General features: G+C 50.2%; 8 protein-coding genes across 8 annotated transcripts; 4 read left to right on the top strand and 4 right to left on the bottom strand.

Annotated features, from left to right (window-relative positions):
- Positions 1 to 555: 555 nt before the first annotated feature.
- On the top strand, positions 556 to 2,819 carry VTN77DRAFT_64 (uncharacterized protein; the record flags this gene model as incomplete). Its single annotated transcript, XM_069422673.1, has 9 exons — positions 556 to 608; positions 671 to 711; positions 765 to 784; positions 838 to 914; positions 965 to 1,091; positions 1,155 to 1,421; positions 1,482 to 1,723; positions 1,781 to 2,589; positions 2,656 to 2,819. The coding sequence occupies 9 exons, from the start codon at positions 556 to 558 to the stop codon at positions 2,817 to 2,819; spliced, it is 1,800 nt and encodes a 599-aa protein (XP_069282428.1).
- A 992-nt stretch (positions 2,820 to 3,811) lies between these two features.
- Positions 3,812 to 4,877, bottom strand: VTN77DRAFT_63 (40S ribosomal protein uS3; the record flags this gene model as incomplete). Its single annotated transcript, XM_069422562.1, has 3 exons — positions 3,812 to 4,144; positions 4,271 to 4,584; positions 4,724 to 4,877. The coding sequence occupies 3 exons, from the start codon at positions 4,875 to 4,877 to the stop codon at positions 3,812 to 3,814; spliced, it is 801 nt and encodes a 266-aa protein (XP_069282427.1).
- A 582-nt stretch (positions 4,878 to 5,459) lies between these two features.
- VTN77DRAFT_62 (uncharacterized protein) lies at positions 5,460 to 7,869 on the bottom strand (the record flags this gene model as incomplete). Its single annotated transcript, XM_069422451.1, has 3 exons — positions 5,460 to 7,217; positions 7,276 to 7,761; positions 7,846 to 7,869. 3 exons carry the CDS (start codon positions 7,867 to 7,869, stop codon positions 5,460 to 5,462), a joined length of 2,268 nt encoding a protein of 755 aa, XP_069282426.1.
- A 564-nt stretch (positions 7,870 to 8,433) lies between these two features.
- VTN77DRAFT_61 (uncharacterized protein) lies at positions 8,434 to 10,039 on the top strand (the record flags this gene model as incomplete). Its single annotated transcript, XM_069422340.1, has 2 exons — positions 8,434 to 8,588; positions 8,653 to 10,039. 2 exons carry the CDS (start codon positions 8,434 to 8,436, stop codon positions 10,037 to 10,039), a joined length of 1,542 nt encoding a protein of 513 aa, XP_069282425.1.
- Positions 10,040 to 10,324: 285 nt separating this feature from the next.
- Positions 10,325 to 12,721, bottom strand: VTN77DRAFT_60 (uncharacterized protein; the record flags this gene model as incomplete). The annotated part of the gene is made up of 1 exon (XM_069422229.1): positions 10,325 to 12,721. One exon carries the CDS (start codon positions 12,719 to 12,721, stop codon positions 10,325 to 10,327), a length of 2,397 nt encoding a protein of 798 aa, XP_069282424.1.
- Positions 12,722 to 15,332: 2,611 nt separating this feature from the next.
- On the top strand, positions 15,333 to 16,634 carry VTN77DRAFT_59 (uncharacterized protein; the record flags this gene model as incomplete). The annotated part of the gene is made up of 1 exon (XM_069422117.1): positions 15,333 to 16,634. The coding sequence occupies one exon, from the start codon at positions 15,333 to 15,335 to the stop codon at positions 16,632 to 16,634; it is 1,302 nt and encodes a 433-aa protein (XP_069282423.1).
- A 766-nt stretch (positions 16,635 to 17,400) lies between these two features.
- VTN77DRAFT_58 (uncharacterized protein) lies at positions 17,401 to 18,813 on the bottom strand (the record flags this gene model as incomplete). Its single annotated transcript, XM_069422006.1, has 2 exons — positions 17,401 to 18,493; positions 18,563 to 18,813. 2 exons carry the CDS (start codon positions 18,811 to 18,813, stop codon positions 17,401 to 17,403), a joined length of 1,344 nt encoding a protein of 447 aa, XP_069282422.1.
- A 408-nt stretch (positions 18,814 to 19,221) lies between these two features.
- Positions 19,222 to 19,860, top strand: VTN77DRAFT_57 (uncharacterized protein; the record flags this gene model as incomplete). The annotated part of the gene is made up of 1 exon (XM_069421895.1): positions 19,222 to 19,860. The coding sequence occupies one exon, from the start codon at positions 19,222 to 19,224 to the stop codon at positions 19,858 to 19,860; it is 639 nt and encodes a 212-aa protein (XP_069282421.1).
- Between the last annotated feature and the right edge of the window lie 251 nt (positions 19,861 to 20,111).

Genomic DNA, 20,111 nt, shown 5'->3' with positions numbered 1-20,111 from the left:
ACAGTGACACGCTGAGCGGCTACAATGGCCAAGAAACGTACCTCGAGACTCGGATTGAGACCCCAGAGCGGTCGTGATTGGACCTCAGAAATGACAGAGGAGCTTTCGGTCGGCTGGGGATGACTCGAATGGGGGAAGAGAAACGAGCGGTCTATTCTGGGGTTGTTCGATGGCCAAATGCCAAATGTCCGTGAGCTTGAGGCTCGCCGGTCGGGGTAATGGCTCTGGAGACTTTCGCCTGAGAAGCGCGCGCGACCCTGGTTGTGGCTGGTGAGGGGGGTTTGGGGGGCTGCGCTGGCCGCAAAGAGGGGCGCTGTGGCCGTGCACGCCGCTTCGCAGCCCGCTCTCCAGGTAAATGTGTCACTGAACTCTGGAAAAAGCACTCTGTTGAAGGCAAGGCGGGACGGAAGATACAGATCATAACCGTGTTGTCGCTTCGAAGGACGCAGCTTGCTGCTCTTGTTTGTCCCGTCCTCAGACGACAGTGAACCCGATTTCTTGTTCGATTTGCGCACAATAACCAGAGTCCTTTCCCGCCCTGTGGCATCGTGAATCATGCCTACTATCTCGGTCGACAAGGCCGCCCTATTCAAGGAGCTAGGCCGAGAGTGCGTGCGATCCTCTGTCTGCGCCGGACTTTTTTCAGTTCGCTAATCAATTCCCTGTCTAGGTATACTACGGAGGAGTTTGACGAGTTATGCTTCGAGTTCGGTAATTCAATGATTCCCTTCATTCTGCGGGGCTTGAACTAACCACTCAACCAGGAATTGAGCTTGATGAAGACGTAAGACTGCCGCGCCACTGATTTAGTGCAATATTGTGCTAAAGGAGATACAGACAACAAACTCAGAGCGGCCGATCGTGGATGGAAAGCAAGAACCTCCTCAGCTCAAGATCGAGATTCCGGCGAATCGGTCCGTTCCCCGTCTATGTGATCCTCGGAGGGTTGCTGATGACAGTGTAGATATGACCTCCTTTGTTTCGAGGGCATCGCTCTGATGCTCAACATCTTTTTGGGTCGCAAATCACTGCCAAATTACCGACTGGTGCCTCCTCAGGGGGAGCTTGAGACTATCATTGTGAAGGAAGATGTGAGTGGGGGATAATTTTGGAAGATTGCGCGAATGAGGAGTTGGCTGATGTGCCGGACACAGACGACAAGAATTAGACCATATGTTTCAGGAGCTGTGCTTCGCAATATCACCTTTGACCAAGCTCGATACGACTCGTTCATCGCACTGCAAGACAAGCTCCACCAGAATCTTGCCCGGCAGAGGACGTTGGTGTCCATTGGCACTCATGATCTGGACACTATTAAGGGCCCGTTCACTTATGAGGCACTCCCTCCCAAAGACATCCGCTTTGTGCCTTTGAATCAGACGAAGGAAATGGATGGAGAAGAGTTGATGACCTTCTACGAGGTAATGCCCGAATTCTGTTGACAATTTTCAACGATTTCTAAAGTTAAAGAAAAAATACAGAAAGACAAGCATCTGGGGCGATATCTCCATATCATTCGAGATTCACCGGTCTACCCGGTCATTTACGACTCGAGACGGGTTGTGTGCTCCTTGCCACCGATCATCAACGGTAACCATTCAAAGATTACGCTAAACACCAAGAATGTGTTTATCGAGATCACTGCCCTCGACAAGACGAAACTGGAGATCGTCAACAAGATTATGGTTACTATGTTTTCGCAGTATACTTCCGAGCCGTTCACGTAAGTTTCGCTGCCCACGTCTATTTCTTTTCAGGTCACTCATTCAGCAAACTGCAGCGTCGAACCCGTGAGGATTGTCTCGGAACACAATAATGAGACCAGAGTAGTCCCGGATCTTTCGCCACGGACTACGCAGGCCGAGGTCTCTTATATCAACCAATGTTGCGATCTGAATCTCTCGCCCGAGGAAATTTGTCGACTCTTGAAGAAGATGGCTTACAATGCTAGACCTTCCAAGGAGTCTCCTAATCTTATCGATGTCGACGTTCCCCCGACTCGGGCAGACGTCCTTCATCAAGCGGATATCATGGAGGATGTCGCTATCGCGTATGGTTTCAACGAACTGCCACGGTCCTTCCCCAGCAAATCAGGAACCATTGCTCAGCCGCTACCGGTCAACAAGCTCAGCGATATCATCCGAATGGAGGCTGCAATGGCTGGTTGGACTGAGGTGTTACCGCTGATCCTGTGTTCCCATGACGAAAACTTTGCTTGGCTCAACCGCAAGGACGATGGGAAGACCGCCGTTAAGCTGGCCAACCCGAAAACACTTGAATTCCAAGTGGTCCGCACCAGCCTCCTTCCTGGTTTGCTGAAGACGATTAGGGAGAACAAGCGTCACAGTGTTCCCATCAAGGTTTTCGAGGTCAGCGATGTGGCGTTCAAGGACCTGTCCTTGGAGCGCAAGAGTCGTAACGAGAGGCATTTCGCAGCAGCCTGGTATGGCAAGACCAGCGGGTTCGAGGTTGTCCACGGACTGCTCGACCGTATCATGGCCATGCTGAAGAGCGCCTTCATCACCGGCGAGGAGGGCCTTGACAACCCGGCGGTGGGCGACTCGCACTACTGGATTGAGGAACTCGACGGTAGGCCCCGCTGTCACTTTGCATTGCTGGAGACCTTACTAATCTTATATTGTTTGCTACATACAGACCCGACGTATTTCCCCGGCCACGCGGCGTCCATCCACGTGCGTATCGGAGGGAAAGAGCACGTCATCGGCGCCTTTGGCATCCTGCACCCGACCGTGTTGGAGAAGTACGAGCTCAAATACCCCGTCAGCACGCTTGAAATGAACATTGAAGTTTTCTTGTAAGTAAGTACGTACGTACGGGGGAAAACAAAAAGATAAGATAAGAGACATCACTGCACTATAAAAAAGCAAAACAAAATATAAAGAGATCAAAAAAAAATTAAGAAATGAATGCTAGATAGAGTCCTATGGGGCAAAGTTCTATTGCAATGAAAATAAAATCAATGTCAATGACCCTTCCGTTTTTTTATTTTTTTATTTTTGTTTTGGTCTTCAACTCTTGCAGGGAGTGAGTGAATAAGGGAGGATATGAGCAAAAAGAGCAAAGGGGGGAAGGGAAAAAAAAAAGGACCACAGCATACTCCGTACTTAGTTAGAATGACAAGAAATAAATCATGAACAACCCCCCAAAAAATTATCATAAAAACTGATATGTATGAATCTATGCGATTACAACTCATTCCAAAAAAAAAAAGAATAAGAATGAGAAAAAAAGGCTAGATAGCAGGTTGCGTACATTTATTTATACGAGTGTCATATCATGTCATTTCATGCCAAGACAAGACTGATAATATGAGTATAGATACGATTTCTCTCTTACTTTTCTTTCTACATTCTACAAATTACTTCAATACAACAACAGCTATTGTTAGCTTACTGTATTTCTTTTTTTTTTCCCGGATGCGTTTGGTGTTGTTTTTGCTTTTCTTTTCTTTTCTTCTTCATTGGCCCTAACTTAGAAAAACACTTTCTGCGCCCGTGTTCTCATCCATAAGTATCATCCATACCAGCCGTTCTTTTTGGAGACAAAAGCCCTCCCGCTGCCAGCCAATCAGATCACATCCAGAGGACGGAGAGCGATGATGGAGAGCGATGACTTAAGTTGTTTTTGACAGTCATCCTTATCCATAGCATTTTTTTTAAGTTATCGCAGGAAGTAAGGTAATAGGTGAGAGTTGTAAACATGATATGCAGGAGGATTTAAAGGGAGAACATGACGAGAAGAAGGCGAAGAGAGAAGATCGAAAAAGGATGATTGATTGATGAGAAAGAGATTACTCCTGTGCATACTGGTCCACACCCGCACCTTCCTGCGCCTCCGCTTCCTGCTGCTCTGCCAACCGCTGCTGCTCGGCGAGCTGCTGCGCGGCCAGAGCCTTGGCGCCGTAGTCCTGGCTGATGGGCTGCAGGACAGGCTGCTCCTCCTTAGGCTCGATGATGGTGACAGAGTCGGGCAGAGACTTCTGAGGACCGGACTTGCCCTCCGGGTCGGAGCCGCGCATGATCTTAACCTTGATACCCAAGACACCCTGGCGGAGGAGAACGTGGCGAGTGGCACTGTCAATGAAGTCCTTGGCAGGCTGACCGGAGTGGATCATGAAGCCGTCCTGTGCAGGAAAATGTCAGTTGATATCCGATATATTTCCAACACACTCGACCAATCAACCCCAGTCGAAATTCCCATTCCAACACCCATTGACTACCAACACGCCAGATCGAACAAACGGACATACCGTGAACTTCATGCTCTTGGCACGAGCAGCGCGGAGCTTGCCGGAAACAACGACCTCGCAACCCTTGGCACCGCTCTCCATGATGAATCTCAGAACACCGTAGCAGGCTCGTCGGACGGCCAGACCGTTGAGCAGCTTGTAGCGGAGGGACTCGCACTGAGCGACGGCCGAGAGACCGCGGTTCTGGACCTTGGCGGCATAGAGAGAGACCGAGTTCTCAGGGAACTTGAATCGCTTCTGGATCAGGGAGGTGAGCTCGCGGATACGGCGACCCTGCTCACCCAGAACTTCTTGAGTGTGGGTTGCGCGGATGACTATGAAAGAGCATCCGTTAGCATCGCATCCATTGCATCAATTCCATCTGTCCTTCCAAAACCGATTCCTCTCTTTCTTCCCACCAATTCTCCTCCGCCAGAAAACCATATCAAACGAGAAGAAATTCGGGACACGTACTGATGTCGGTGACGGTAGGAGTGACACGGACTTCGACGCCCGAGTAACCCTCCTCGGCCAGCTCGCGCTGGAAGAACTCGTTCAGCTCGGCGTAGAAGACACCGTCGGCGACGAACTTGCGGCGCTTCGAGATAGCTCCCTGGGTAGCAGCCATGGTTGCTGGATTGGAAAAATTGGCGTCGAAGGAATTCGGCCGGCAGGAGTTGTCGGGGAGGGGACCAAGAAGGACGCTGGGCGATGTAGCGTAGGCGAGAGCTCCGGAGGTTTTAGAAATCCAAGCCGGCAGGTGATGTTTTATTATGAGGGTTCGTTACGTTAGTGGGGGATTTGGGCGGGTAAGGTAGGGTTTGGGGTTTGCCCTCGCTTGTGCGCCGCGGCCGCCTTTCCGATTTGGCACTAGTATACTCCGTGCTTAACTCCGGAGTTAATACGCATTTCATCTATTTCATCCAGCAGACCAGCAGAATCAGATGAATCAGATGAATGGCCTATACAGTACATTCGTGAGAGTCTCGACCCTTAACACTGCAATGGTTTCATATCCATAGCCAACATCCAACAAGGCTTCGCGAAGGGGGAAAAAAGAGTAACACAGATTCATCACGTTTTCGGCTCATCAATGACTATACCAGTAATGATTTACTCTAATCATGCCATCCGAATCAACCGCAGTCCAGTACGCCAAGTACTTCCCATTTATCCTTCATGACGGACCCTCCCAACCTACTTATGTCAGTCACTTCATTTCGACTTCCATATCGCCAGTACGGCTGCCAGCCGTCCTGGGCTCCGGGCTGTTCTCCTTGCTCTTGGGCAGTCCCAGGCTGGCCAGTCCAGCTGTGAGAGCCGCCATTCCAGTGGGAGCAGGAGGAGGATTACTAGGCGTGCCACCGCCAACGGATTGTTCCGCGGTCTCGACTCTTGAAAGCACAGGCGTACTCCTACCAGTGGAAGTATCGCGGCCAGAGCGAGTTGGGCCCAACCCTCGAGGGCCGTTCATCTCGGCATCTGTCCGACCAAAGACCTCACTCCACCACCGGACTTCATTCGTCCGCGGGAAGATCAGACGCTCCATGCCTCGCTTGTTGTCGTCAATGACAGGCTCATACTTGGGATTGATGAATTGCTCCCTCCGAGCCAAAAAGTACTCCCACACGCTCCGGGTCCTTGCCCTGGCATTGGCTTCCACCCGTTCTTTCTCACTGTTATAGAGGAAGGTACCGTACTGGCATGAATACACATGGTAGAGGAGCCGCCGGAGAAAGCGTTCGTTGAATTCGAACCGCGTGGGATACTGGTACAGTAGCTGGTAGGTCGCGTCAAGGAACTGGTGAAAGACTGGGCTGGTCTCCTTGACCTTGGTGACCTCCTTTTCAGCGGGTGCCGTCCTCGGAGGCATGCCCGCCTTTCTGGATCCTGGGCCGTCATGATCATAGGCTTGTAATTCTCCGTCAGAGTCATTGAGAGAATCCCTACTGGAATTGTCCCGATTGAAAAAGCCTTTTGCACTGAGGAAGGCATTCTCCAGGGCCTTTCCAGGACCACCGGATTCCCGACTCGAGTCCCCTCCGATCCTGTCGTTTTCTATTTGGAACCATTTCTCGCTGTTTAGCAGACCCGATCTGTGGCGAAACATGTGGCCGAAAGAAAGCCAGTCTTTCTCGACCAGAACCATAAAGCCTTCCAGCGTTCTGTAATACGGGTCCAGACATAGCTGACTGAGAGCACTGAGCTGACTCGTGCGATCCCAGCCATCTGAACAATGGATGAGCACATGCGAATGATGGAGGCCCACCTGGCGAGCAATCAGGCCTGCCCCATCCAGGATCGCAGCGATGTGCTTCAACCATCCACTCTTGGCCAGGAGCTCCCGGTTGGGACCCAACGGTGTCACATCGGAATCCTTCAACGCCTCGATGACCTTGTTCAAAGAATCTCTCATCACGTGAATGTTATCTATACCAAGATACGCCTTCGTGGCGAATTTGTAGTTGTCCATATTCTCCGACCCGAGTCCAACCGCCTGCATGGCGAATGCATTGACTGTAGGTCGAGCATCAACTATAAGGTTGCGCTGTTGGGCGCCATAAATCTGCGGCTTTTCTTGCCGGTCTCCTCGAGCGGAGGCTACCATTTCATCCTCCAGTTCTTCAGAGTTTGTCAATTCATAGTCAGGATGGCTACCAGCAGGAGCTTCCTCTGGTCTTGAATCGGTGCACCCCTGTTCCAGGTTCGCAGGAGTGATATTGGCCAAGGGCCTCTCTGAGCGAGAAGTAGAGAATATCGCCGCCAATAACTTCTCATCTTGGATGCTTCGATTCTGGCGTACACCGACAAGGGGCTGTGAGCTTCTTGTAATCGAGCAGTCGTTGACCGGATGAAGGTACGTGAGCACAGGTATTCGTGCTCTTGAACGGTATCTTCCCGCATAGTTGATCGTATTATCAGATATCGTGGCTGGGACAGGTAACAACGCCGGATAGGTCGGAGAAAACTGCGCGGGTCAGCAAACGCTTCCAGGATACTTGGAAAAGGTCTCGAAGAGAGAATACCGTGTAGTCGACATTGATCTGGGAAATCCGCCAGCCGGTATTCGACCCCTCCCTTATCCCTTGGCGAGCCCACTCCTTCCTAGCGTCGTACAGATCCCACCCATTGAAATCTCGTTCCGGCGCCGGAGGCTGATATGTAAAAGCATAAAGCTTGTCGACTCGCCCCACCTTGCAAGTCCATTGCTTGATGGTCTCGTAGACATCGCGCGCCTTAGACTCGCTAGCAAAGTAGAAGCAGACGAAGGTAAAGTCACGGCACCGCAGTCGAATCGACGATGGCTGCCTGGATACAGCTGGCGCAGGGCGAAAGGTGCAGAAGGCAATTATAGGGTAGGTGATCCATAGTTCTCTCGGCCTGATAGGCGTACCCTGCGCTTGCGCTTCATCCGACACGTGAGGTGTATGCGAGAAGATGAGATGGTGCGGAGTCAAATGAAGCGTGCCTGTAACCTGCTCACCACGTCGTGCCAGGGTAACATTTTCAACCTATGATGGTGAAACGAGAGCGTCAGATCTGTAGAAAAGCATGTAGAAAAGCATGAGGCGATAAGACCGCATTCGCAGACCGACCTTGGCTATCCGTGTTCTTTCCATGTCGGCAGCTGTCACAGAATCCACAGAACCTTCATTGTCATAGTTGCTTGAATCCGGTCACCGCAGGGATGTCATCGATCCAGAGGAAGAAAGAAATAGTAAAATGTTCTGACCAATATAGTATCTCAGACGAAAAAAGAGGTATGTTGCGTTAATCAGCAGGTGTCCAGTGTCCAGTCCAGCAGTTGTGGAACCATTTTTGGCGCCCCTCGCTATGTCAGATTCCTACTGGTTGCCGCGCTTGGGCCATCCTCACATGTCGAAGTACAGTTCTATCTTTGCAGTATAATACTTAGTTCTTAGTTGATCTTTTCTTTAATCACCAGAATTTGGCAAGATAACCACGGATTTTTATTTTTATTATTGTTATTTATGTTTTTTCTTACGTGGTGCAATATCCCAATCTCGCTGTAACCAGTGTAATACCCCCGCAAAAGTACTTTCAAGCCTACATGGAATTGTATCTTCTACAGGACTCTGTGGAATATTCCTAACCTCTTTACATACAATAGTCTCCTAATTATATTGCATTTGTGAGGATATTTCATAATATCACATACCAAAATGGCATCCGCAGCACCACCAACCGAAAAAGAGATCTTTCGGTATCGATACCAACATGGGACGAATCTAGGTTCCATCTTCGTCCTTGAGAGATGGCTCTGCGGCAACATGTACGAGAAGATTCCGGGTTCAAGTGAACTGGAAGCCGTCAAGCAGTAAGGTCTTCCGCCGCGGAACGGGGTCCGCGTCCTGATGATTCTCTGATCGATCGAACTACAGGTCGCTGAAAGTTCGAGGCCTGGAGGCCACGCGACTCAAGTGGGAGCAGCATTGGCTGTCTGCTTTGACTGAAGATGACTTCCGCTGGCTCAAGAATGTCGCGCGGTGTAACTCGATACGTTTGCCAATTGGGTTTTTCACCCTTGGCCCAAGGTTCTGCTCTGGCACCGCTTTTGAAGGAGAGCCATCGCAAGTCTACGTCAATGCCTGGAACATTGTTAAGCAGCTGGTAGCAAACTGTCATCAGCATGGGATCGGTGTGTTGCTGGATCTTCATGCGCTTCCAGGGGGTGCAAACCCACACAACCACAGTGGGACAGACAGTGGAAAGGCAGAGCTCTGGAATTCGGTGCATAATCTCGGCCTCTCGAGGGATTGCATCGCCTTCATCATTCGAGAAGTCACCGATCACAACATGAGTGGTGTGATTGGTGTCCAGGTTTGCAACGAACCGATGTGGAACGCTCCTGGAATCCATCGATGGTACGACGAGATCCTCTCCATCACCAGCGTCATCGACCCGTCTCTACCGATATACATCGGAGACTGCTGGAATCTGTCAGCGGCTCTGGATTATGCGATGAGTAAAAACGGAATTTCGGATCTGGCACCCATGAATCCTGTCATTGTCGATACACACAAGTACTACACATTCACCGAGGCCCATCGATCTCAGTCTCCGCACGAAATTATAGCAAAAATCCCAGAAGAATTAAGACAACTTAGGAAGGTTCAGGGCAATGTCTTTGGCAAGAAAGCGGCCGTAGCTGTGTACGTTGGCGAATACAGCTGCGTGATGGACACACGAACTTGGGAGCGTGTCGATCCTTCCGAGCGTGCAGGACTGACCAAGTCCTTCGGCCACGCTCAATTGCAGATTTGGCAGCAGAGAGCCGCCGGTTCGGCATTTTGGACCTTGAAGATGGACTGGATGGACGGCGGGGGCTGGGGGTTCAAGGAACAAGTCAAGACTGGCGCCATTGTGCCTCCGCACTCGTTGACTCTCCCACGAGAAGAGGTGATTTCGAAAGCGAAAGAGGCCGTAAAACAGCGAGAGCGACTCCGCGAGACCGCCACATCGCAGCATGTGAAATACTGGAATGCCACCGCGCCACGAACGAAGTTCGAGCATTGGCGATTCACATCCGGCTGGGATCTCGGCTTCAGCGACGCGATGCATTTCTTTTCCGCCCGAGCATATGGCGTTGTACCTGGGGGAGGGGAAGGAACTGGTGGTGGTGGTGGCAGCGACAAGATTGGTGCGTTGGATCTGTGGATTAAGAAACGCATGGTCGAGACGGAGCAACATCATCATCAGTTTGGTTGGCAGTGGGAGCATGGATTCAGAAAGGGGGTGAAAGATTTCTACGACTTTGCCTCTATTTAGATGGTCATAAACTTCTTACGGGGATTTATTTCTATTACATCTCCCGATGCGTCGTCTTCTCTCGAAGCACATGACTGGTGGTTCTACAATCACCACATAGTGATATTTAATACATAGATGCAGGGTCTTCATCACTTGTGTATCGCCTTTTCATCGCTATATACATCTAGGTATTGTACATGGTATATAATAATAACGTGCCAAAAGAAGGGGGAAAAAATATGGTACAACCAAGCTGAGAGTGGATAAAACTCCTTTATGCAGACAGAGATCTATTATCATTGTCTATACCTTCCCAGGAACCTTACCCAATTCAAACGCCATTTTGCATGCAGTACGATAGAAGGAATGGAACTCCTTTTGCAACATCTCCTCCTCTGATAAGCTGCTCGTGTTGTTGGCATCAACAGCGGAGGGACGACTACCCTTTATCACGTCCATGTCAAGGCTGAGATGAGTTGTTTGCTGGGGGAAAAGAGGTCCACCTTCGGGGTAGCCATAGCTGAGCCGCTCGCCCAAGAAATCATAGAGAAAGATGCGAGTCCCTTTGAAAGATTTCACCGGAGGGAACAGGTATTCCGCACGGATACTGCCTTCCTCTCCATGACTAGAGTCTGCATGTTCGCCGTCGCTTGATAAGCTTGTTTCAACGACTCTCCTCGGTAGCTGTAGATGGCAAAACGCGGGTAGGGCGGAGTCCCCATATACTCTATAGTTGACGACAACTTGCTCCAGGCATTTCATAATCTCCGCCGCAATGGACACATCGTCATCTGGGGTAGAGACGTCACTTTCGGGAATACGGCGGGAAGTACCGAGAAGATCACGGTAGACTGTCCTCGTGAAGCGGATGTCCAACCCATTTTCAGGAAGCAGGAAGTCAAGACTGTTCTCTTTGACAATCGCTTTCACTTTCCTCACGACTAGATCCGAAGGAGACGGAGCCCACCCGTCTGCAGCCATTACCCCGAGCTCCAACTCAAGTGGAGGCATCGGATGAATATTCGTGCTCGATGGAGTCAGTCTGATTCGGTGGATCTGTTTATGATCACTGCCGGGAAACGGAGTCAACAGTCGCAAGAACGGTGAAATCTTGGGAATGTTCCCTGTGAAAATCCGAGGCAGCGATAGCTCTCCAAGACGCGAGGCACTGATAGTCGTCTCATTCATTGCAGGTTGATGTAGGAAAAGACATTTCCCGACAAGAGCAGTTAAAGATTCCTCAACGTCATCTTGGATGGGGTCCGTGTTGGCATTTGACATGCCCCGTAGCAGTCCCAGAATATCAGAAGACAAACACGAGTCATGTTGATCGAAAAGCGGTGCAGACATTCCGTCAGAGGTCTCACTTTGAGCCGATGGCATGAACCATCTGAACCACTGCTTTTTCCTATCAAACCATGAGGTTGCGCCTTCTGTATTCACCGCATACACGTTTGCCTGCTGGGATGCTGGCACATAGGTACAAAACGGTATTGGAGCAGCAGCAGCTCTGGTTTTATTAGCGAGATCTAGATCCCTTCGCGCCCTGTCCGCCATTGCCTTGTTGTCTGCCGAATAGTAGATCGTGCCTTGGGACCGACGGCCTTCCCTTTTACAAGCAACGCCGTACGATTTCTCCACCCATTCCAAGAATTCGGAACTAGCTGGATCACCGTTCCCATCGCGGAGGCTGTTGAGCAAAGATAGATCAAGGGGATCCTCACGTATGTGAGAAAGGAAGTCCTCTATGATATCACGGATCGATTCACAGGCACTCTGGCTGCCGGTGATCCTAACAAGATTCAAAGAATGGGTGACATCGATTTTGGCTTGGTGGGAATGTGCTAGTTCCTCGAAAGAGTAGCGGTTGGATCTGAGCAGTAGGGAGATCGCATGGGATGGTAGCTGAATGTCAAGCTGACCGACTTCGCCCACAACACCGAGTTGCCAGCAATCTCGCAGGATCCGTTCAGAGAGAAATTCCTTTCCACTAAGATCCTGATCTCTAGCGACCCTTCTCGCCATCTCTTCTTGGTTTTCGGGGTTCATGTCCAAATAGAAAGATGTGCCTGGCTTCCAGGTCCCCCTTCCTCCAGCTTGACTTTGTTGATCTCCTTGCTGCGACATGGAACTGGATCGCTGGAATCGAGAAATATAATCTTCCAGTTGATCGGAGGTAAAAGACTGCTCGATTTTTCGGCGAAGCTCCATCCAATCCTCCTGGTGCAACTTATCACCCGGTCGATACATGGAGCGAAGTGCTTCGATGTGGACGGAAAAGTCGGTTTCAGCTGGCGCATTCAGTTCTGTTTCCACCTCCCCAAGAATGAACGGAACACCCTCAATGCTCGACTGCTTTTGTTCAACTTGAACTTGTTGCGCTGCTTGCCGTCGGCGTTTCCGAAGCGGTACGACAACGATCTCTCCAGGTTTGCCGAGGCAGTCGACATCGAGGGTCATTTTCTGGTGATTCGGGCGATCTAGGAGTCTGCGCCGGTACAGCCTGGGGGAACGCCCCCGTCGGCGGCCAGGCCGCTGACCGTCGTCGAAGCGGAGGTCATCATGCTTGTTTGCCGCCGAGTGGTAGAGAGAAAGCGCATCAAGGCGGGAATAAAAAGTAGGCAAGAGCGCCTCTCCGCGTGAGGTCGCTAAGTGAAGTCGTAAAGAGCCGAGTGCATGTCTTGAAGACCTGGCAAACATGTGGAACCAAGACAGACACTGTTTCCAGTGTCTTACAAACCCTTCCTTATCGGATTGAAGATTGCTTGTAAGAACGCAACTTTTTAGAGCCTCGGAATAAACCGCACTAACCCATAACAGGAAACTTGCCTTAGGCACCACCGGCATCCATGTAGCATAGATACATACGTACCTAGGTAGGTATGTAGGTGCAGTACATTTATCTACACTTATTCTGTCAAAAGGAATCATCATGCATTGCACTAGATCGAAGGTTTCTTTGCAAACTGATTCTTTCTGTCTATGCTCAATTGCACGAGAAGGCATCTATCTCCATACAGTCCTGATAGTGTTATTTGAAGTGCTGGACACTACGTCCCCTGAGTACCATCTAGTTTAATGATTTGCAGCTCCATTGGATGACAGTACTGCTAAAAAAAGTAAATGAAAATACAAAAACTTTGGGCTCCGGTGGGTTGTGATACCGGCGACAATCCGGTTACAATGTTCCATTGATCGTCTCGTGTTGATATCTATCGTCAGGCCTCCCAGTGAATTAAAAAGGACAAGTTCTGTTGGAGTCCCGAACAGTTATTTTATTGAGGTATAGTGAGTGCTCTCGGACTATGGGGTAGTTAAGAAATACTGTTTACTAATCAATGTTCTACTTCTTTAGTTCCGTGGGGGTACACTACTCCATACTACTCCTCCGTACTATTCAACTCGACAAAATAATAACATCAGCAGGTGGAGCATGGAGCAGGGCCAGATAGATAGTCAGATTATAGATAGAAAGTGGGGGGTAATACTTTTTTAACCAAACTATCATAGTAAATTCGACTTCACTGATGTTCATTCCAAGTCATTATCTTTATTACAGACAAGAGTCTCTTTTCTCATCTTGATTGTCGAGTGGAGAGCGCTATGTTGGCTCTGGTGAGCATGTTATTATGTAATTGAGCCCTGCTACCCGAGAATGGGGGAGATTGAGAAGAGAAATACATATTAACTAGATAAAATGATCAGTCATAGACTTGTTGGTTACTGCATCCTTATGCAGACCAGCTTTCTTCGAGCCCGTGGGGGTAAATTCCACTGTTAAAAGACCAGACGGATCTAATTAACTTAAAAGGGAATAATTCACCATCTCCAGCATGGGAGCGTCTCCGTTCATCCGGCACCCTGGAATGATACTGCAGTCTTTGGCGCGTGGGATGTGTGGGATGTCCAGCAACTAAACCTAAGAGCCGTGCAGGGAAGACCCGCAGCTCCGTCGTAACTAATTACTCCATAGATGGAACTATACCCGTAGAACGATGTACAATGTACGGAGTAGAGGTACCACACCAGCCAAAAGGTGCACCGTGTGTGGGGTGAAATTAAAAAAAAAGAAATCCTTGGATACGACTCATACGAGGGACATTCCCCAAAAAGACCCCCGCATACAAGCAACTGCGTGGATGGCTACATACGAAAGTTTCCGGTTGAGGTGATTGATAAGCATGGGAAGATTAGCCGCTATCAGCACGACTATCGTATAGATCGAGATGATCGTAGTTTTAATCACGATCAATTTATCACCTCCAGGAGATGCTTATAGGTATAGTTCAACTATTAACTGCCGGAGTTTCATTGAGCCGGGTCGGCATGCCTTCAACATTTCTAGTCCCGATCACTTAGATTAACACAGTCAATAGGTATACACTGTAGGATGTCCAGAAATAGGCTATAACTACATGATCCATGTCCACTATTATGGATTTATCCGGTGATTGTTAAAAGGACTTGCAGCCAGATCAAAAGCAAGGAAGATCAGGCTGTCAATCGGATGAAATTCAGACCCTTGACTGTTACACAACTTTAGCTTTGATACTGCAGGTAACCTGATCATATACAAATCGCTATTTTCGAGCAACACGCGTGGATGATGACAGTGAGAGTACATAGTGACACTGGAAAACCCTCCTTCAACAATAGTTATCCTGTGGGATAACATTCAACAATACCAACCAAGCAGTCTAAGCCAAGCAAGTCGATTCATTCTCTGTCGGGGTTGAATAATAGTAACTACACGAGTACTCGGTAGACGTGCCAAGGAGGGAAAATTCCCCATTTTGGATGCAAGTGGATAGCCATCTGATTCTGGCCCTATCTGCATATCCGTGCACATGTCACTAGTTACTAACTTATGTATGATCCGGGGTGGCAGCGTAAGTCTTATGCATGTACACCGTAGTCCATACAGGTGCATGGGCACCCCATGCAGACTTTCTTACATACTAAGGCCCCTCTCTTTATCCCGTCTGGCCTATTTATAATTACTAAATAACAGTAACTCAGATGTGACGACATCGACAGTATCCAAGCTTGTTTTTCGTCTGCTCTTCTCTCGTCTGTTCTTGACACAGACAGGAGGGCTTTCTGACTATTGCTTTCCAAATACGGAAGTCACGTTCTGTCCATCATCAACGGGACCAAGCACTTCTTGAACAGCATCTTTAACCTGCCATGTCCATTATCATTACCAGTCCGACCTGATCTGCTCAAGCGCAATTCCAACTAATTCAATGTCCCAACACCATCACACTGGTGTGTGTCTCGTTTTCAACAGCACGTCGACTCCTCCCTCCTGATGTTCAGTACCTCATGGTCCCCGCAACCACCTTCAGCATGCCCACCCCGGCCTGGTCATCCAGTGCATCGATTGCCTCCGTTGTCGTCGACAGTTTCTCTTCCGACAGGAGAATGTCGGTTTATCTTTCTGCACCCGTCCATCCCGGACCAGAGGTGTGCCTGTCAAGGTTTCCACCGCGATGAGAGTCTTCTCGGTGCTTACTGCCAATGCGGGCATCAGGCATGCTATCATTTGCAGGGGAACGTTGCTATCCCACCGCCTGCGGATGATTCCGTCACCTCTGTTTCATATGTGGCGTTGTTGGACCGGATCCGCAGCCTGGAAGCACAATATCAACGGGACAAGAAAATCTGGGAGGAAGAGCTAAAGGAGGAGCGGCGTGCTCGACGTGAGGATGTCCGAGTCCTGCGGGAGGCCATGTATTCCTTCTTCCAGTTCATGGAACAAGATGTTCCCCGGCAGTTTGTCGACATCGAGGACAAGATCGAAAGTATAGTCGATCGTCAGCAGCAGCTCCACGAAAGAGTGATCACGGTTGACGATTCCTCCATGATTTTAGAGGATCGGATTGCCGAATTGGAGAAAGTCGTGTCGCGAGAAATTCCAGACCGGGCGGAGCGTGAAAATGATCATGAAGAAGAGGACGATATGGATGAGGCTGGTAAACTTGATGATGAAACGTCTGTGGTTGATCATAGGTCGCCTGTCGGTGCTCAACGCTCGTGTACTAGAGATAGGAATCCTGGATCCCCGCACTCGGTGAAAACCCAGGTGTCAGTTCCATCACCCTCGCCTACTCACAGTCCTCCTTTCAACCGCTCTCTCCCCCCAATTCGCAGTGATAATGGGATTGCTGCAACCGAGGATGGTGAACATAGCAAGTATTGTCAAGATCTGCCCGCTCTTACCCGAAGCTTGACCTCTCCCGTTGCTGCCAGAACGCGGAGAGACATCATTCCTGAACGCCAGCTGTTGATCCAGGCTATTCGTCATTGCGATTGTGATTCAAGGATCGACGCAAACAGTGGCCGGTCTAGCCATCAACAACTGAATAGCTCACCCTCTGAGATAGAAGAGAAACCTTGTCCATCGCCGTCCTCATCACCGTCACCATTTGCGTTACAATGTAGCGATTCCAGGTCACCTTGCACCGTTGCGCGTGTTGTACCGGGAAAGCGCAAAGGACAGGCCAAGGACGAGCGTCCAGGGCGAGCCTGGACACTTCCCAATCCGCCACCGTTTTCGTTATCGGATTCAAGCGTCGACTCGATGTGTTGCAAAGGCCCGAGGTCTTCGTAGGATCAACAGTGACATTCCCATTTCGGTCTGGATGGCCGAACTTGTTGTCAGTGACGTTGCAGAGAAACCTGATTTTCGTCTCTCGAAAACGAACGGAACAAGCTGAGTGAATCACACTATCCGCTTCATCAATCTCGAATTTCTAGTCTACTCTGGCCCGGCCATTTTGGATATGACAAACCCTGAGAATTAATGACAAGTTGGGACTTCTGTTTAGAAAGACGATCACGACCGGTGATTTGACGATGAAATTACTCTGTATATCACAGTCTCCAGTTTTGACTTGAAAGGGACAGACAGACAGAAGTCCAAGCCAAAACAATAGATAGATAGAATTTCGCGAAACCTTGGGTAATCATACCTATATTAAAAAGATGGACGGATGATATGATCAGAAAGTCGAATCCACAATTACAGTGAAGAGAGTAGACCCTCCTCTTTACCTACTTTGTTTGATGCTCTATGGTACCGTACAGGAGAGTACCTATATTTCATTTTATTTTACGTGCATCATATCATACGATACAACTCAATAATCCAAGAATCAAGATCACTAGAACAACAAAGCACCCTTAAAGTTCTATACGAAAACTGCCCATTAGTCTACAGTACACAATTCCTGAGAGAAGAACGAAGCTCCAAAAAAAAAGAACCCTAACCCTCTTTTTCTTTCTCTCTCTTCTATACTGTACTCTACAGACCAGAAATACACCGTCAACAAAAAGCAAAGCCAAAAAAAAAAAAGAACAGAGATTAGAGCTCCCACTTAGAGCTCCTTTTTTGCACTTTTCGCTGCTTCTACAGCTGCAGCAGCTTTGGCCCGCTCCTTGGCCTTCTTCTCCTGTCTCTGAACGATCCCCTCTGCGCCGACACCGCCAAAGACGAGCAGCACGCCCAACCACTGGCCTCGAGTGAGCGAGTGGCCGAACCAGAACACGCTCAGCAGCATGGTGAGCATCTTGCGCGTCACGGTGACGGTGACGAGCAGCAGCGAGGAGAACTTGGACAGCGTGTAGAAGATGAAGACCTGGCCGATGGCGCCGCAGGCGGCGAAGCCGAGGACGTCTTTGAGCGCTTGCGGGTGTCGCGAGAGGAAGGAGATTGCGGACGACAGTTCTGTGCTGGCTGAGGGTGGGATCTGCAACGGGAGGAGAGATGGGATGGCGCTGTTGGAGGGGGACAGGAGATAGGGGGTGGTGAGCAGGTAGGTGACTGTCAGGACGGTGGAGAGGAAGTTCTGCGCAACCATCATCTGCGGCCCCGTGTAGCGGGTGTAGAGGTGCGGCGAGCTGAAGACGTGGTCCTGCGTGGTATTGGTGAGGCCGTCTAGCAGGAGGTTGATGAACAGCAGGAAGAGCCCATATAGCGACCGCCCGCTGGTCGTGGATGCGGCCATCTTCTTGGTCGTGCCCGGGTGGTAGAGCGTGAAGGTCGCGACGCCCAGGGTGACAAGCAGGACGACGGCATATTTGTAGAGCGGGTAGCGTTTCCGGAAGAGAGTGATGTGGAGGAACATCACCGGTAGCAGTTTACAGGATTTGGCCAGGATGAAGGTGAGATAGTCGATGTGGCCAAGACTGGCGTAGCCGAACGGTGACGCGAGTGACGAGGTGATGCTGACGAGGATCAGGGGGAGCAGGATCCGCCGGTTGGGGAAGATCGAGGGGACCTTCTGGCCCTTCGGTGTCGAGAAGTAGAGATATAGGAAGCCGGTGATCGCCGCAAAGGCAGATTGAATCGTATTCAGCACGATCGAGAAGGTGAAGAGTTCCGTAGGAGGGTCCGGCTCTTCGGCCGTAGGGGGACGGACTGGATAGGGTGTTGTGGTGATGGCTTCTTGGAGAACGGCCCATGAAAGACTGGTTTAATTAACCATTAGTATTGGCCTTGAAGAGCCTTTTGATAGGAAATTAGAATAGCGGCCATACAAAGAGGCGTAGATTCCCGCGACGCATATCGCGAGCTGTATCAGACCAGGACTGCTGTCTGCAGCTGCAGTTGCATGAGCATCTTCCTTCGGTTTCGACTTCGCGCTTCCATTTGCCAGCACCGCCGGCTTTGCTGCATGGCCGTTTGAATGTCGCGCTCTCGCATTGAGTTCTGGCAGATCAGGAGGCTCCTGCATGATTTCCGACGAGGGCGTTCGCTGTACAGGTAGTGGTTGCTTCTGCCGGGCCATCTTTACAAGGCAAACGTATGGAGAGCGCAGGTGACAAGAACTACAAAAGGCACGAATTAAGGAAGAAAAAGTGCAGAGGTCAAGAGCAGCTCATAGACAAGAACATGGATACGAGTCAGACGAGAAGACTATCAATCTGGCATTATCCATCCAGGATAAATTGCCATGTGTTCAGTACAGTAGAGTTACATACGCGCTAACGAGCTTACTTACCAGGATGGCGCGCCGAGCGGCGGGGGCGATCGCGGAGACAGTCCCGTCCCGCTTGAGAGCTAAACCTAACCAAGTTTTTTTTTCTTATCAATTCGACTGCGAAATGAATTTCAATTCTTCGTGTTCGATCAAGCTGTAGACGTTGATTACCTTTCCTTTTCTTCTTATCTGAGCGACGCGTTAGGATATCTCAAGATGTCTGCAACGACGACAGTATCGACTCCCCCGCCCTCGTCGCTCACCACTCTCATCTCGCAGTCTGGCTCCGCCGATCCCATCTCCGCGCTCACGACACAGGTCCTCCACAACCTGCAGTACCAGCATCTGTGGACCTCGTTGCGCATCCATAACCTTTCTTCCTTGTCCTCTTCGCAGCCAGTCTCAGCTACTACTACTGCTCCTACTACTCCCCTGCTCATCTCCGGCATCCCGCCGCACCGCGTATACACCCATCCAGACGAGCAGGTGTACATGTTAGAGCTCGGCCTGCGCGACGAGGACCTGCTTCCAGAGCGGGTGTTTGTCCTCCCAACCGCGCAGGGCCAGTCATGGTCTCTCCGCAAACTGGCTGCTGTCTTTGACTCCCTTCCTGAGCCGGGGGAACAACAACTGTCGTCTTCCGAGACATCTGATAACAGCAGCAGTGCGGCAGTCGACAAGGCCAAAGCCGCCAAACTGGCCCGCTACTACGAGCGGAGACGCAAGGCCAACGCCTCCAAGGAATGGGGCGGCAAAAGACTGTTGCTCGCGATGGTGGATAGAGCGATGGGCGGCGACGGCACGGTGGTGTACTACATTGTCCAGGAGGGGAATGTGAAACCGAGGCAGAATTGATTGCTATTGTACTTGTGGCCTATTACTCTTCTTTCTTATTTACCCCGGTTTCGACTCCTTCAGCATGTTGACACTCGACACCGGAGGACTGAGTCTTCCCGAATTACCACCGCTGGTCGTCTTCAGAGACGACCTGACCTGACATATTCAGAACTTTCGTCGTCAGGGAGAATATCTGTGGCGCCTGGGTCCGCGACAGCAAACCCATTTGGTACGGCGCTCTAAGGGCCATAGCATGGCATCTGAGAGTC

Source organism: Rasamsonia byssochlamydoides (genome assembly GCF_041956645.1).
Source record: "Rasamsonia byssochlamydoides strain NRRL 3658 unplaced genomic scaffold VTN77scaffold_1, whole genome shotgun sequence".
NCBI lineage: Eukaryota > Fungi > Ascomycota > Eurotiomycetes > Eurotiales > Trichocomaceae > Rasamsonia > Rasamsonia byssochlamydoides.
Note: the sequence above shows the minus strand (reverse complement) of the source record. Positions and strands in the feature narration are given on the sequence as shown.